This window comes from Neodiprion lecontei, chromosome 1 (genome assembly GCF_021901455.1).
Source record: "Neodiprion lecontei isolate iyNeoLeco1 chromosome 1, iyNeoLeco1.1, whole genome shotgun sequence".
In the NCBI taxonomy this organism is placed as follows: Eukaryota; Metazoa; Arthropoda; class Insecta; order Hymenoptera; family Diprionidae; genus Neodiprion; species Neodiprion lecontei.
The window spans coordinates 37,860,712-37,876,845 of NC_060260.1; the positions used below are offsets into that span (position 1 = coordinate 37,860,712).

The window sequence follows — 16,134 nt, forward strand, 5'->3', positions numbered from 1 at the left end:
AAAGCTTAAATATATTGATCATTCAATACGTCTAAAAATTTTGCAGATTGGTTCGATTTCTGTTTACGATTATTTTTTTTTAATGTATAGTTCGTAAAGGTGTATAGTTAATTTTTCAAGATTGCTTTAACGTCAGTTTTGACCAAAAAATATCAGCATTGAATCGATTGTTGAAGAAAAAAAAAAAAAAAACAAAAAACTGAGTGAGCTCAAGATACTAAAAAATGTAGGCCAATGTCTGCTGTTCAAAAACTGCTGCTACGTATCAACAACTTCGTGATAAGTTTTTTCATCGAACATTAATTGCACCCTGCGCGTGATCAGTCATAATTCTTTCCAAAAATAAACACCGGCATTTCGGGAGAAATAATGTAACGAGACGCAGAAAAATGAAGGACAGACGGGATCAACTTCCAAATCGGCTGACGAGAACTCCCTTCTTGAGCCCTTCGAAAAAGGAGTGGAGAACCTTCGGGCTCGCGACTCATCCGAGCTAAACTCCCCATGAATAATTGAAGAGATTTATGCAGAATTTTCGAGGAGACTAAGATATTCCGATCCTCACTGGACATCCCAATTTCCGGAATAAACCCTCTCAGATTAGGACAGCAATATATATATACATATACAGGGTAGTCCAAGAAAAAAACAAAAAAAAAACCGGACCGATTTAAACCGTAAATAAAATTTGAGCGCGTGGTTCGATTTTGAGAAAATGTTTTTGCTCGAAATTAGAAAATTAGACTCTTCTTTTCCCGTTTGAAAATCCGAAAAATCTTTATTCCTTGCTGAGATACACGCTTTGGAAAAGTGAATTTTTAAAAAGTCACTGGGACGATGAAAAGCATGATTACCTAGTAAAAAATGTTCGACTCAGTTTCTATCTTGAATTTTCGATTCGAAATTTGATTCTCGTTTTTCAGAGCAGTTCTTCCGGATTCTTTTCACATGGCATGAAACTTTCTTTTGCAACGCTACTTTCCAGCCTTGTTACTACAAAATTTATACCGTATACTATATCACAAATATTTCGCTCAGATAGAAAAAAGCGTGAAATTTTGTGACGGGCATTTTACAGTCTCGAGTTAAAAAGTTACGCTTGGACCTGTTTTCCAGGATGTGAAGAAAAAAATAAAAGAAAATGTAGAGGGAATAAAAAAAAAAAAAAAAAATTAGTAAGTTCGATCGACGGGATCAGCGACGCATTACAGAGGGTTAAAAGTCTCGGGGAAGAATTCCGGGCTGATTAGGAAGATTATTGCCTCTCGGGCGGCTTCGTCGGCTCTAACGAACTCGATTAAAGGGTGAGCTTGCATGACCCCCTCGTCGGGCCGAGATGTAACGCGTGTTCCGATCCCGGACTTGATTCGCATCGCCGCCGTTTTCTCATCCGGATTTATTGATCTATTCGAGTCGGTCTGTCACCGAGGGGCGGGGTTCAAGTTCCGAATTTTAAGATTTCCGAAAGCGACTAATTCCGAATTACTCGACGGCGAAACTTGAAGCGAAGAAATCAGACTTTGAAGAAACAACAAGAGAAAATCCGAAAACAAAGAAAGATCGAAGCGGTGAAATTTCACCAAGCCAGAAATTCACGGAACTGAAAATCTTCGATCATTCGGAATTTCGATGTTTCAGATCTTGAAATTTTCTCACTTTCGTACCTTCGGAACTTTGACTTGTCGGAATTTTGTCCTTTCGAAACTTTGCACTTTCGGAACTTTGAACGTCGGGTTTCGGCCCATTCGAAACTTTGACGAAACGTCAAAGTTTTATCTCTTTACTTCAAGTTTCACCACTAAAAAATTCGAAATTTTAACCCTGCCCTGTCACTGAGTATAAGCAGAAGATGCTTCGAGGAAGGAAAAGTAAGAGAAAAAGACGCGCCCACGCCGATGGCCGAAGTGATAATCCCTGTTCCGGATGAGCACTGACCGGTGACAAGAGCCGGGAGAAGATCGTCTAGGAAAAACTAAGACGGTTATCTCGTCACCGAAAAACGACGCGGCGGCTATGAATCATGAAAACACACCGAAGTCCCTTTCCTTTTCTGACAGTTCTACCTTTTTTCACCCTCTTTTTATTCCCGCCACACTTTTGGACCCCTTTTCTTTCGAAGTCGCACCATTTTTTCACCCCCCGCATACTTGGAGTTCGATTTTTCGCGAGGCGTTTGAAAGACGGAGAAAACCCTGCTCTGTTTTTTTTTTTTTTCCAACCGATCGAAAAAACGTGATTTATAAAATCCCTGACGACACATTTTTCAAAATCATCTTACGATCTGATTGTATGAAAATATTCAAGTTCAGCGCACAAATAGTGAATGCAAAAAAAGTGATCGGTGTATTTTTCGGATATTTCTTCCGTTTTTAACAAAAAGAAATCTTACGATTTTACGTACTTGAATAAATTTTTTCAAACGGGTTTTCTCTCTTTTTTCTACTTCTGGATTCAGAGAGCTAGCTTACAGGCGGAACTCTTCCTCGAATCCTCGTATCCTCGTCAACTTCTCTGGTTACACAGTTTTCGAAACGGACTATTTCAAGTTCGCAGGGTCCTGGAACAAGGAGAAACACAAGTTTCTGCCCCAAACTCGGTGATTGCCATTTATCCCTCGGGTATCTAGATTCGACCAAAATTTATTCCGTCCACGTTACCCGGGGATCCTGGAAAACCGGTTAAACTTTATCCCAAATGCAATTCACTCGCTGTCAAAAACGCCCAACCATAATTCTGCCCTCCGTTTTCGTCCCTACAATCTGTCCTCGGTTTTAGAAATTCTGGAATACAGTTTTCATTATCGCTCATTGTTTTCGAATTGCGGAATAATATCTTGAATTAACCAAATGTGCTTGAAGAAATGTTGCTTGATCGAACAAAAAAAAAAAAAATGGTGAAAACAATAATTTGCGTTATCCTGAGTGAGAGCGCATTTATTTAAATTAACAATACATTTCGTTTATTCGCCATATTCGATGAATTTACAACGTAACTTACGGGCGTTGCTGCTTCATCTTTCCTTCAATTTTCTCCGTTCCTTTTTTATTTATCCGTCCCGTTCACTTCGCCCAAACTTTCGCATCGTTCTTTGACGGGGGAATAAAAGAAGTTTTTTTAATCCCGGGTCAGCAGCTGCAGTTAAAAAGAAAAAGCTGGTGAAAAGTTTGGGTATAGAACGAAGGTGAGGCGAAAAATAAACCTGAAAAAGTGTGTTAAAAAATGTAATCGAAAAGGTGGTCCGAAGTCGAAAAGACGGATTGTTTGTCCCTCGGCGATTTTTCCAACTTTTCAACCTGTAACCGAGTTTATTGGCCACATTTTTGGAACACCGGAACAACCCGCATAAATCTCTCCAAATATCTTCGATCCAAAATGCGATTTTTTATTCAATCGTACGTAAAAATCGCGACCATTCGCTCGTTGCAATAAATTGTCACGTTCATTTAATTATTGCATAAACAAACTTGGCAGGTTTTAGTTTGCATCGATGCAGAATTGTCCATTTATTACGTTATTATAGCCCGGCTCAGAAATGAAGTTTATTTCCTTCTTTTATTTCAACCTACACAACGATTTATACCGAAAAGTGTCAGCTAATTGCGTCTATTAATCATTTTCCCGCTGGAGTAGTGCGTCCCTCGTTTGTACTCCTTATCATCATTCATCCCTGCGTTTTTCTTCTGTCGTTTAGCAGATAATGTTCTTTAATAGACGACAAATTGGCAAATGGCTCGAAGATGGGAAAACGGGAATTCTTGCCGGTATCGGAAATGTAATCTGAAATATTCGCAGTGGCGATTCGATATCCCGTTGAAATCGTTGAAACCGTTGAAACGCGAACCCTTTTCCGTTTGTTCCTCTCGATTTTTTGAGCGTTGTTGATTTTTTATTTCTCTATTTCCCTCCTGCGTCTGTTATTTTTTCTCTCTCTACCACGTCGAGTGAAATCCTTCCGCTCCGATTTGTAAAATTCTGCAGGAAGTAATATGTAACATTTTTTCATACAATTCGCATTTTATTCGTAATTTTATTTACCCACATGACACACTTGCTTAGAAATTTGTAGCCGTTTCAGAGATCGCGTTAATTGTATAACGGCGAACAAGAGAAACGATTGCTTTTCTACGGGTGCAGAGTTGCGGAAGAATTACCGAATGGGTTCACCCTCCGAGGAATTTTCGCTAAAATGATTATCGTCGTAATTTCGCATACTTGTTATTATATACCTATGATAATTCGGAATTCTCAAGTACATGGCTTATACCCATGTTCGTATAGTACGGACGGGTGGATTAACATTCGAATTCCCGGGTATTATATTGCCTTAGCAGTGTTTAGAGGAGAGACGGAGAGTTAGACAAAAGAGTTTAACAACCGAGCGAGTCTCACCCCAACAAATTATTTACCATCGTAAACGGAACGGGGATGAAAAAAACGAAAATTGAATGCACAAATATTCTTTGAGTAAGTTCCCAACTACGTACAATTCGGTAATTTGAAAATAGAATAAATTTAATACATCGGTTTGAAAAGATGATAAGAAAAAGATTGTTCGAGGCACTGAGAAAAATATTCTCTAAACTGCGTCTATCGACGTGTTGAAGAAAAATTCATTTCATCTGCAGAAGAAAAATCTTGTAATTTTGTCAACGAATTATACAACATTGGGTAAGTATAATTGAATAAAATTAGTAAAACCTCCCTCAAACCTGAGAAAAATCATATCGCACGTAATGTAAAGAATCACGCGATGAATGCGAATTTTGTTTCTGAGTGGGTGAAAAAAGCCTTTCGAGAGGCAAATTCGAAATTCGAGTTACAAACACGCTCGGCAATTATACCGAAAACGTGAACCTGAATATAAATGGAGGGTGTAGATTGGCGCGATACGTTGTCGGCCATGATTGATAGCGGTTGAATAAATAACCGATTCATTAATCCGCTTGTAAAGCGGTACAGTAGCTGTTTCTGCAGGTGCAGGTCCGTCGTTGTTGATAATTTGTCGAGTTACAGAGATGGCGGGAAAGGGGCGTGAATTAAACCGTGTCGACAGATTGACGAGGTGCGATTCAGCCTCTCTATGCATACGAGGTTCGTTTATTACCTCGGATTTCCCTCGACGTTGTCTCGAAGCTCTGCGGCTGTGACCTCGGAAAATGCGGCAAGACATCCTCCCCAGACGATCGCCTTCGTCTATGGTCTACGAACACTGCACGTCGTATTTATTCGTTGGGAAATGCGGCGTAATGGAACACGGAGGATCATTGTCTTTGCCACCACGACCCGTTGGAATAATGGCTCCAGTTCGCCTGCGCCTCCCTCTGGACCCCGATGCATCTCACCCTGAATGCAGTTGCTCCGACAGTTTTCCCCCATTCATCGACCCCGACTCGCCTCGAAAAGGCGAACGTATCGTGTTGTCGGAAATATCTCAGCCTTGGAATTCGCGACTCGTCGCTAATTCACTCAGAAATGTTCCAAATTAAACGAACGTCCTGACCCTTCAGGGTTGGAAATGTAACCGCGGTTCTTTGACGTTACAGCTGCCAGTTATGGGACTGTAGAAATCATGAGAACGGTATTTGTCTCGTTAGAAATCAACTCGATTGATTAAAGTAGCTGGCGAAGTGCAATCAGATCCTTTTGTCATTGATACTTTATATTTTCTCCATAAAATGGTCTCTTTATCCCTGAGCTTAATGCGATACGTTGCGTGTGGTGCGGAACAATTTATTCAACCGACTTCGAAACAACAGGTCGAAAAAAAAAAACAACAAAAATGAAATGTTTCACACGCACTGAGTGAATGTATGAAAAGTCTTGTAAATTTTGGATTTTCTCATCGATGCATCCCTGAGATCATCGCTCTAATTCTCCGATTTTGCTTTTATCCTCGCACATCCCACCGCTGTCACCAAAGTTGGATTTTGAAACGATTATAAGACGTATAAAAAGTCCTGTAAATTTTGGATTTTCTCACCGAACCATCCCCGAGATCATTGCGGTTATTCCCCGAGCTTCAAGCCCAAGCTCGAAAGTAAATTGATATAGACTCGTTGGGTTGATTCCAAGAAAGCATTTCCGAGACGAAGTTTCAACAAGGAGATCTAATTACCCCTTCTTAAGTAACCGCGAGAAGAACATCGATCCGAATTCGCTGAGTGTACACTGTCTATTTTGGGAGAATAAGGTAATCCGATACTCACGGGAACAAATTGAGACCTTTGAAGGATTTTGTCTCTTGCGCTTTCGCAACGGTTTTCGAACTGAGAGTAAGAGTAACGAGACAACTCTTCGAGCAGACGATATAACATCGAAGACCAGATGTCGACGATGATGATGATGGATTCGCTCGCTGAACCAGACGCGAAACAACGCAGGTCATGAGGTATGATGGGTCATTTGTGGTATCGTGACCGTAACGACCATCGGCGATTAATATTGCGCCGAACTATTGACTGCGATTCAAATCACTTGACGATTGTACTCGGTGATGACTCCGGTTATAATTCAACTCCGTTATACCACTATGGCCAAACGTATTGACCCCTGACCGTTTCGTCCAACGATCGCGTCACTATTCAACCGCAGAATCGACATTCGAACCCTCCATTAATCGTGCTGAGCACATCCTGAATCTTGTTTGTTTGCGTTGCAGTTACGTTTTCGCCAGAATTTCACATTTCACCATCGAGTCAACATTCGTTTAGAGACGTTTTCGAAGAGGGAAAAAAACAAAAAACAATTTGTCAATATTACAATTCCACTGTTCAGAAGCAAAAGCTTTGTTCAGTGAAGCGAAGTGGCGATCCGATAGATGTTGGTCTGCCGACTTTCGATCGGTGTAAGTTCACGAAGTGGGTCACGGAACGTCGGGGGTATTCACGTCGGTCGGTTATCTCTGACCGTAGATAATTTCACATGCGGGGAAGTATAAGTCGTCGGACGTTTGTTTGTTCGATGGTATATTTAGACTATCCCCAATCGGAGGAAGATCAAGGGCCGAGACTCGGCTGCGAAATGGGAAATGAAAAACGACGAGACCTAATGATTGAAAACACATGGCGAAAGCACTCCTGACGCCACGCGAAGAGACGAACAGCCCTCGACGGAGTCGAAAGCTTCTTGAATTAACCCCCGACACGCGAGACGGCAATATTCCTAATCTGAAAGACGAGGCGTCTTGCCACAGTCCGAACCAGATAAGCTCAAGCTCCCGACTTTCGGCTCGAAAGCTTGCAATTTGATCGACGGGATACGTTATCTGTGCGGTGTTGAACGGCGGGAACAGGTGGAATTTTAAGTAGGGGAGGATTAACCGGAATTGGAACGGAGGATAAAAATAAATGTAGCCCGGCTATGAGACTCTCGAAAACAGTGGTTTTTTTGGTGTTTTACATGAGCCGAAAGCTTCGACGCGTCTCCGACGTACGATTTCTTTCGCATTTTTACCGTGCTAGTAGTCTTTCGAAAGACTGGGTTAAACTTGTTATCGAAAAAAGGAATCTATCCTCCGAGGGTGGAAAAGAAGGTTCGATCAAGATTTATCATCCGTCAGCTTTTGCTTTGAGCTTTTCCTGTACATTTCGCACCCTTAAATTCTCTGCAGCATTGAAAACCAGCTTTTATCGAACACGTTCCAAGGCCATGAAAGTTTTTTTTAAATATTCACGATTCAAGTGTATCTTACCATTTTTCGTTTCAATTAGATATCACAACAGGTAGAAAAATATACTCGGTGACGGCGATCATCCTGAAATATATTCACGTGTATCGAAAACAGCAAAATTCATTAGAATGAAAAAATGTAACCTCTCTATCCTTAATTATTATTTACTCCAATGAAACTTCCCCGATTCGTTAGACCTGTTTTTTCCATCTTTTCGTAAATTTTCACCCGTTATCTGCCAAAAAACGTAGCGTAGCGATCCGTCAATTTCGCGCGGGGTTTTCCAACCGCGGAGAGTGAAGCGGCGGCAGAAAATCAATGACGGGTCAGCCGACACCCGGTTTCATATCCGTTTCGAGTGTCTGGGAATGTTTTCACCGTTGATTCGACGGCATTGTACCGGCGCTAACTCACGAGTCCTTCACCTGCAGCCTCCCATTATTAATGCGCATTGTGTCCGATCAGTGTCAAGCTCCGAACAGCGTACGACGAACGGTTTGCGCCTCGTGTTGGTTCGTCACACATACTCATCCATCCGCTACTCACTTCCGCCCAGATCGAAAAGCTTACGTCACGCTTATCTCGACTCGAGGGCTATAAAATGGGCTGCATCCCATCGCAGTTCGAGTCTCGTATTTTATGCGGTACCGTAAAGTTTTCCAGGAAATTACGTCGGCCCCACGATATCATCGCAACTATTTGTTCAAGCTTTTGCTAATCGCAAGAGGTGGCTCATCGCGACTGGAGATCAAGGGGAACGGTTTTACATTTCCACATATCTCTCTAAATCGCTCGATCGATTTATCACTTTGGAGAAGAAATTCGCTTTCGCAACATGACAAATGCACGCCGCGTCCGGATGGCCGTTTAATTAATCACGAAGACACGATTTTCAGGGAGACTGGCCGAAAGACAATTGGCACGGTTTGTAAAGCTTTGAGGAGCATTACGTGATCCGGTTCGATTCTGCCTGGGGGATGAGGGGCGTGTCGGTTTAAGGGTTGCATAATCAAGCATTGTGTAGTGCGATTTTCCGCCGTCGAACGACTCGCGAGACGCGGTATGTCAGCAAATTCCCGCGAATAACAACCCTTGGAAGGCGATGCGGACACTCGATTCATCCCGTCGTTCTCTCTGGGTAACCCGCAAACTCTTCTTATGGCACTTGGCTCTGTTCCTCGCAAAGTCTCGTTTTCTGAGCCGTTGGCCTCGTTGCAACGATGCAAACACCGCGGCGTTCGGATCACGGAAATTTACTCTTACATGCATATTGTTTACCGCGTCGTTCGAAAAACTGCTTTACAATATTATAAACGTGAAAATGAAACGCAGATTTTCATGTCTGCCGAGCATATATTACTGCAATTTTCTACATCTTGTTCTTATAGTTGTTACATTATTCACAAATGATCAAGTTTCTCTCGCTTATGTAGATCTATTAATCCTTGAAACGTTTTGTCATTTTTTTCTTTCTTTTTGTCAAGTTAATTTCTTTACAGGTCTTAATTCTAGTTGATAGATTATCGCAAGGGTGTCTAATTTTGTTTGAATCACTCGCTCAAAAGTAGCTTGAGCTGTGTTCTTTTTTCTTAAAAAATTGGCACGTTCAGGAAACTTTTCCGATAAACAGTCGAATCAATGATGATCCCGCTGTTAAAAGAATTTAACAATCTTAGTTGGGCGTATATTTGTTACAACTTGGTGAGTGACTTAAAATTTACTTTATTATCCAATATCGAAGAGCTACTGAAACGACTGCAGAAATTTTCCGAATGTAATATCTATAAGTCAGGCAGCCGTATTTTCCACGTTTGTTGAAGTTGACTTTGAAATATCAGAAGGCCCGCCATGTCGGAGTAAAAGGAGAGATAAAAACGCGGCTTTGCGTCTCTTCTAACCACCGTATTCGAGATAAACGCAGGGTTTTATTTGTCGAATTAATGCTCAGGCATAGCGAGTATCCATGCGTATGATTTATTCGCGATATCGCATTAGCGACGGTTCAAAAGCGAGACAAAAGGCTCCGTGAGCGTAAAAATCGGGCTTCAACCCCGGATAAAACCTTTACTTATGCCACGCATGGCGCGGTAATCTCTTCTTCTTTGCTCCGTCCTTTGATCCCTGAAATCCGCAGGATCCAGGCTACGATAATCTAGCTGATCGATTCAATTTTCCAATTTTTTCGCAATTATTTTTTCTTTTTTCCCTTTTTTTTTTTTACACAGATTTACATTCGTCCGTGGACTTCGATATTTTAACACCGAAAGCGACAAAAAGTTGGTGTCCAATCTTTTTACCCCAAAGTGCAAAAAGATGTTGGGATAAAAATCTTGGCCGGTCGTGGAAAATTAACTCGACAAAGTTCGTGGAAAATTTTTCAAGTATTCATTCAATCAAAGAATTGTCGAGAATCGCTGATGAGCTTGGAGGGGGGAAAATGTTTCGGGTAATTTAAACTGATTAATGGGAGAAAAAAGCATCTTGTCAGCTTCCGTTTCATCGAATACTGTGAGAATATAATCGAGCCTGTACAGCCATCAGCAAAAACCCCGAATCCCTTTCAACATTCGCATGTCTTCGTGTGATTCTGATGAAAGGGCTCAGTAAATGGAATAAAAGGGACCGCTCTGAATTGCTAGCATCCTACTTAAACCGCACTAAGAAGGTACAGTTTACCCTTTTTCGTTGCCCTCTCTTTCACACTAGCCTAATTTTCCAAAGAACTGTGAACAACTTTTTTCCAAAAGCGAAAAACCGGACTTTTTCTTCCGTATAATCAACTCAATATCATAATCAACTTATTGATGGTAATCAATAACGATACAATATTGTAAAGTTAAGATATTCAATTATGGCAACGTTTTGAGAAAGAAAAAATGTTCCAGTAAATTTGAACGAATCAGCATCGATAGCTGACCCGAGATGAAATTTTATACATCATTCGGACCCCAAGAAAATTTCGAGCATTTCTAAGTTCATATGAAATCTTCTTATGCAAGGTAATCCTGAGTAAAAAGAGAGCTCATTTGAACCTCAAAACTGCGCAAAAATCCCGATTCCGATGTTTAAGGTTATAACGAGCACCAAGATTGGGACTCATTTCACCCTCGAAAGCATCAGTTGCAATATCTGTGTTTTTGCTTTCTTGCAGATTCGATGCTTTAACAATTGCGACAAAGATATTAGGGTCTCAAGGTTTAATTTAGATCTAAGATTTTTAGAAACTTCCAAACTCTACCGAGTCAAACCAAACTACGAGGATCTTGAAGGTATAAATCAGACCTAAATTCGAATCAGCACAGTGGTTCTTAAATGAGTTGCAAAATTTCAACTCTGAAAGCTTTTGTTCCTGTATATTATACAGTTCGAAGTCAGTCCACTTTACCGACCGAGAACTGCTTAACCGTAAGATATCAATCGTCCATGCCGTGATCGGTCGGTAAAGCAGATTGAATACGAACTATCTGTATATTTCTACTTAATTGAACGAATAATAAACATAGGGATGTCTCGTGGTAAAATTGATGAAAAATATCGATATTTTGCCAACCAAGCTCCTCAATCTAAGCGCGTATCTGGAGTATGGAAAGTGGCAGGTATGCACCTGAGCACAAGTATTACGGCATGGATCTTGAGTAGAGTAGACCGAACGGGATTATACGTATCTATACGAACTCCGATATTGCTCCGGCATTTCGTGGATAATTTGGCCAAGCTCGTTGATGACGTTAACGCACGTTGCAGGTTCCTGCATTATCTGCAGATCAAACAACTCGACGCGGAAATCTGAGAATTACAGCGGCCATTAATGCCCGTGTAAACCGAGCAAGCATAGTTTCGTGTAGTAATTGAAGCGATCCGTGCGAGCTCGCAAAAACTTTACTCGAACTTGCGCAAGTCATGGAGCAACTTTACATGGCTTGGTAAAGATTTTTCACCAATAAGCATAACGGATTTGAATTGAATCGAGAAAATTGCTGGTTTTATGTTCGAAAACGTGAAACGTGAAAAAATATGTAAAACTTTTCACCCATAATCACTACTCAAACGGCTTTATACAAGTTTTAATCTTTTCAAGCAACTTTCCGAAATCGTTTGAAATTCAACGAATAACGTGAAATTCCGGAAACGAGGTAAAACCGTCTCATAAAATCTTCCAGCACCGCTTAAAACTGGCGAAAAGAATCATCTTCAACATCGTGAAACCATTTTTAAGGTTCTTTCGAACTTCGAAGGAATCCTAGCTAAAAAATTTTGGCTCATCTTATATGAAGAAATATTTTTCGCCGATGACAGAACGAATATCTCTATGATCAACGGAAGTACGAAGCAAACTGAAGCAAAACTTAGCGGAAAAAGTAGGGTAAAAACGAGAAAGTGGGATAACGGAGTAAATTTATAACTTCATCAGAGAATTTGTTGTCCTAGATATCTTATAGTTACCTATCAGAACATTAGAGACTCTGGTAAAAGTGACGAAGGGCAGAGTCTGAGAAGTCTGGAGGCGAAAAAGGGATGCTGGTAGAATCAGGATCCACGATAACGTCAACCGAGACTTTCTCCTCTTTTTGTTTTTCCTCCTTCCGCGAGCCAAATTTCGTTTTCCTTTTCATTCCCGCTGCTGTTTTCGCCTCGCCCTTTCCTCGCGCACTATTTTCATTCCCTTGCTATTTATTTTTCCTATTTCCCGCCGCTCCCGTCTATTTCGTCAATGATCGTCGACGGGAAATTTTCACTACGTCATTCCGATTTTATTCAATAGAACCCAGAGTCAGAATTATCGCTATTTGGGAGAAAAGAAAAAAAACCGTTTAAGAAATCTTTGGTTATACAAATGAAACGACATTTCTACCGTGTCATGGAAATGATTTTAAGCAGGTTTTCAAGCGTTCTTCTTCTTCTTCTTCTTCTTCTAACGTTTGGTTCGGAATATTGATCCCGGTCATCCTTGAACCATGAATCTGCATCATTTCAAGGGCGCGAATAAACCGAGGGAGAAGATGCGGATTAGACCCCAATTAATATCGTCCCTCCGAGTTCCTTCCGGCTGATAATTGGCCAACAATTTACTTGCAAACTTTTTGATCGGACAAAGTTCACACGTTCCGATTCGACTTAAGGAACGAGTTTTCGTCTCGATTTTGATCCTCTGCAACGTATGTTTTTACCATTTAAGAATAAACTTGACGGGTATCGAGGAATCGGAATGTATGTATACTAATGCACCTTTTCCCTTTTCCGCAATCTGTTTCAGCAGCAGACGACAATGGCGCCATGTCAACGACGCTGCCAACCGCCCCAACGGAATTGGCACATTATCCAAAACTCTGCGAACTTCGTAGAAAGTTTCCAGTTTTATACCGCGTCGAATTTCAGGTGAGTTTCAATCCGATACTCGTTTATATGGGACGGGGTTGAAATTTCGAATTTGAAAACTTCCGAGAGCGCTAATTCCCAATTTTTCGGCGGCGAAACTATGAGTACAAAAATCACACTTTGACGAAACATCAAAGTTTAGAATGGTCCGAAACCCGGGGCTCAAAGTTCCGAAAGGACAAAACGCCAAAAAGTCTGACAAGTCAAAGTTCCGAATGTGTGAAAGTAAGAAAATTTAAGAATCTAAAGCATCGAAATTTCGAGTGACGGGAGATTTTCGATTCTGTGAATTTCTGGCTTGGTGAAATTTCACCACTTTGATATTTCTTTGTTTTGGATTTTCCATATTTTTATGTACGGAATCCTGGTCATTCTGATTTTTGGATTTTCTGATTTTTTACACCCACTCGTTGAGAAAACTACGCTGCGTGAGTATGTTTTAATTTTCGGAATTTTACTCTATTGAAACTTTATTTCACAGAATTTCGCTCTACCGGAACTTTACTTTTCGGAACATTTCGGAACTTTGAGCCGTCGGCCTTCCGACCATCTGAAACTTTGTTGTTTCTTCAAAGTTTGATTTATTTGCTTCAAATCTCACCACCAAATAATTCGGAATTAGACACTTTCGGAACTTTTCAAATTCGGAATTTCAACGCCGCCCGGTTTATCTCGACCGTATTTATTGTTATTTAGTTCAATGTTACGCATATTTTATCGGCTCAAAAACTGAGATGCGTAATATCGGACAAGAAAATAAAACGAACGACCACTTTTCCGATAAACTGTAATTAAAATTTTTAATCCCCGTATTAATTAATTATTCAATCACTGTCTTCTTTGAAAAACTAAAACCAGTAATCATATTTCACCATAATTCTATTCTCCTACGATCCGATAAAACCACGTCGAAGTTTTCGCACACCTTGATCAAAAAAACGCGTTTTATAGCGGCAGATGCGTCGCTGGCCTTCCGCGCTGTTTCGTTATTTTCGGATAGATAATATTTCCGCATGATCGTTCTTCAAAAATTTCCGTACCATAGATATCAGCTCCTGCGATAAAATCGGTCACGGCCATCGCACAACGCGCAGTGATGTGCGAATATTTCACACGTTATATGCATCTGCACGTATGTAAAATCATACATCATATATTGTGCATTTATATCTCACAATCAGCCCCGATGATTTCCGCTGTTCGTTCCCGAGTGAGCAACCCGGATTAATCCGTCGATCGTTTTCCTCTTTTCTCTCTCTCTCTCTCTCTCTGAGGATCCTCTCCCTGAGGATGATCGTAGTACGCGACGATCATCCAGATTAGCGGCCTCTTCTCAGGGCATGCTGCTGCCTATTCCGTTCACCAGAACAGCGGTCTACCAAAATTCCTTTCTCCTATCTGCCATGCGGTTTTGGAACAGCCTTCCATCGTCCCTAAAAAACTCCCCGTCGCTTGAAGTTTTCAAACCTAAGCTCCACCATTATCTCCTAGCAGCAGAATCGGGCTCTTCCATGACCCATATAAGATCTAGGCTATGATTGGCAGCGGCCGTAGAATAGGAAACTCCATAGCGTGGACAAATTATAAATTATCTGGTTCTCGTCTATCCACTGTTGTTCTACTTCTCATTGTATCTCTATCTTCGTTTTATTATGTTTTACGTTTATTCTCATTGTTATTCTTAATTTTATTACTACTTTTAATTTATTTTATATATCTTCCTGTACTACCTATTCTTATCCTGCATCTATCAAATTGTGCACTATTATTTTATTCCTATCGTCGGTTCTTTAAATTGTAAACCATCATTATTTTCATTGATTATCAACTCTAAATTGTATATTTATTATTAGTTAACTATTTATTTATTTTATCTTCCTGGTTCATAGTTAGTAATATATCCTTTTTATTATATTACACTTCTGTTATGTTGCATTATTATCACTAGATCTATTGTAAAATCCTGATCTTGTATCTTATGTTACTTGCCTTAAAACCCAAGTGGGTCATGGCATAAATAAACGCGATCTATCTATCTATCTATCTATCTCTCTCTCTCGCCAACTTCTTTCTATTCCACCCTTGGGATACCTGTAAACGTGATCCACGATTCCAGTGCGACATTATAAAATACAACGAAATTGATTTCCCTCTCTTTGTCTTTCTCGCCACTTGTAGAAAACATTTTCGAAAAGCAGTATAAATCGCACAGCTTTATGCTTTCGTGCTCAGACTCCTGTAGACTTGTAATAAACTCGCGTTATCATTTGTTCCAATATAACGAGAAGTGGACATTTTATGGTCAACGAAAAAAAAAAAAAAAAGATGCCTTGATGCCGTCGCGTGTGTGTGTGTTTTTTTTTTCTTCACATTTTCCTTTTCCTTTCTCGTACCCGTTAGAAAATTCAGGGCCGAAAAGGTGAAGAAGTATAAAGTCTCGTGTAAGGTTCTGCGGGGATTAGATGGAGTGGAAGACTTCTGAAACTCTCATGAATCCTGCCCGAGGGACAGGACTATACTATTTCCGTTCCAAAACCAGAACCGGTGTTAGGTACTGTACTTCTTGTTTGTCGTTTTACTTCGTTCTTGTTCCAAAAAGAGAGAGAGAGAGAGAGAGAAAACAATGAAACAAGAAAGAGAGAAAGAAAAAAAAGCTCCTCCGCCATTCCGAATATTTTCGCCTCGTTATATCGACTCCGCGTCACATTTATCAACCGTCTTTTTCCGGAATTTAGAAACCTTCGCTGTTCCGAGAAAGAATTAAAACTTTGTGCCAAAAGCTGAAAGTCAACGAGTACCTAGTAATCTCACCGAAAGCTCGATCACGATACGGCTCGAGTTTGTTTTCACCGTCCGACGCAGTGCTGACAAGTTTAAATTGAATCGAAAGCGTGTAAACGGAATGTCTGTTAATTATACTTAAATATTGATTATCAACAGTAGAGAAAATTCTGCAATTCTTCATTCTCTAAAGTTTTCAACAATTTTAACTCCAACGTGAAAAAATCAATAAACAACAAAGTATTCAACGCGAGGATTCAAAACTTTTCAAAGTTAATAATAACGCTAAAATTACACTGCTGAAGTGT

The 16,134-nt window shown here is 40.4% G+C and overlaps 1 protein-coding gene across 6 annotated transcripts in view; it reads left to right on the forward strand.

The window, feature by feature from the left end:
- Positions 1-16,134, forward strand: part of LOC107216670 (receptor-type tyrosine-protein phosphatase kappa) — a 104,672-nt gene that overhangs the window by 64,886 nt on the left and 23,652 nt on the right. For 5 of the 6 annotated variants that reach the window (XM_046746580.1, XM_046746581.1, XM_046746579.1 and 2 more), the window contains one exon: positions 12,924-13,045. In XM_046746580.1, coding sequence (XP_046602536.1) covers positions 12,924-13,045 — 122 coding nt within the window. The remainder of the gene's footprint in view (positions 1-12,923; positions 13,046-16,134) is intronic. The other variant, XM_046746584.1, reaches the window with a different exon arrangement.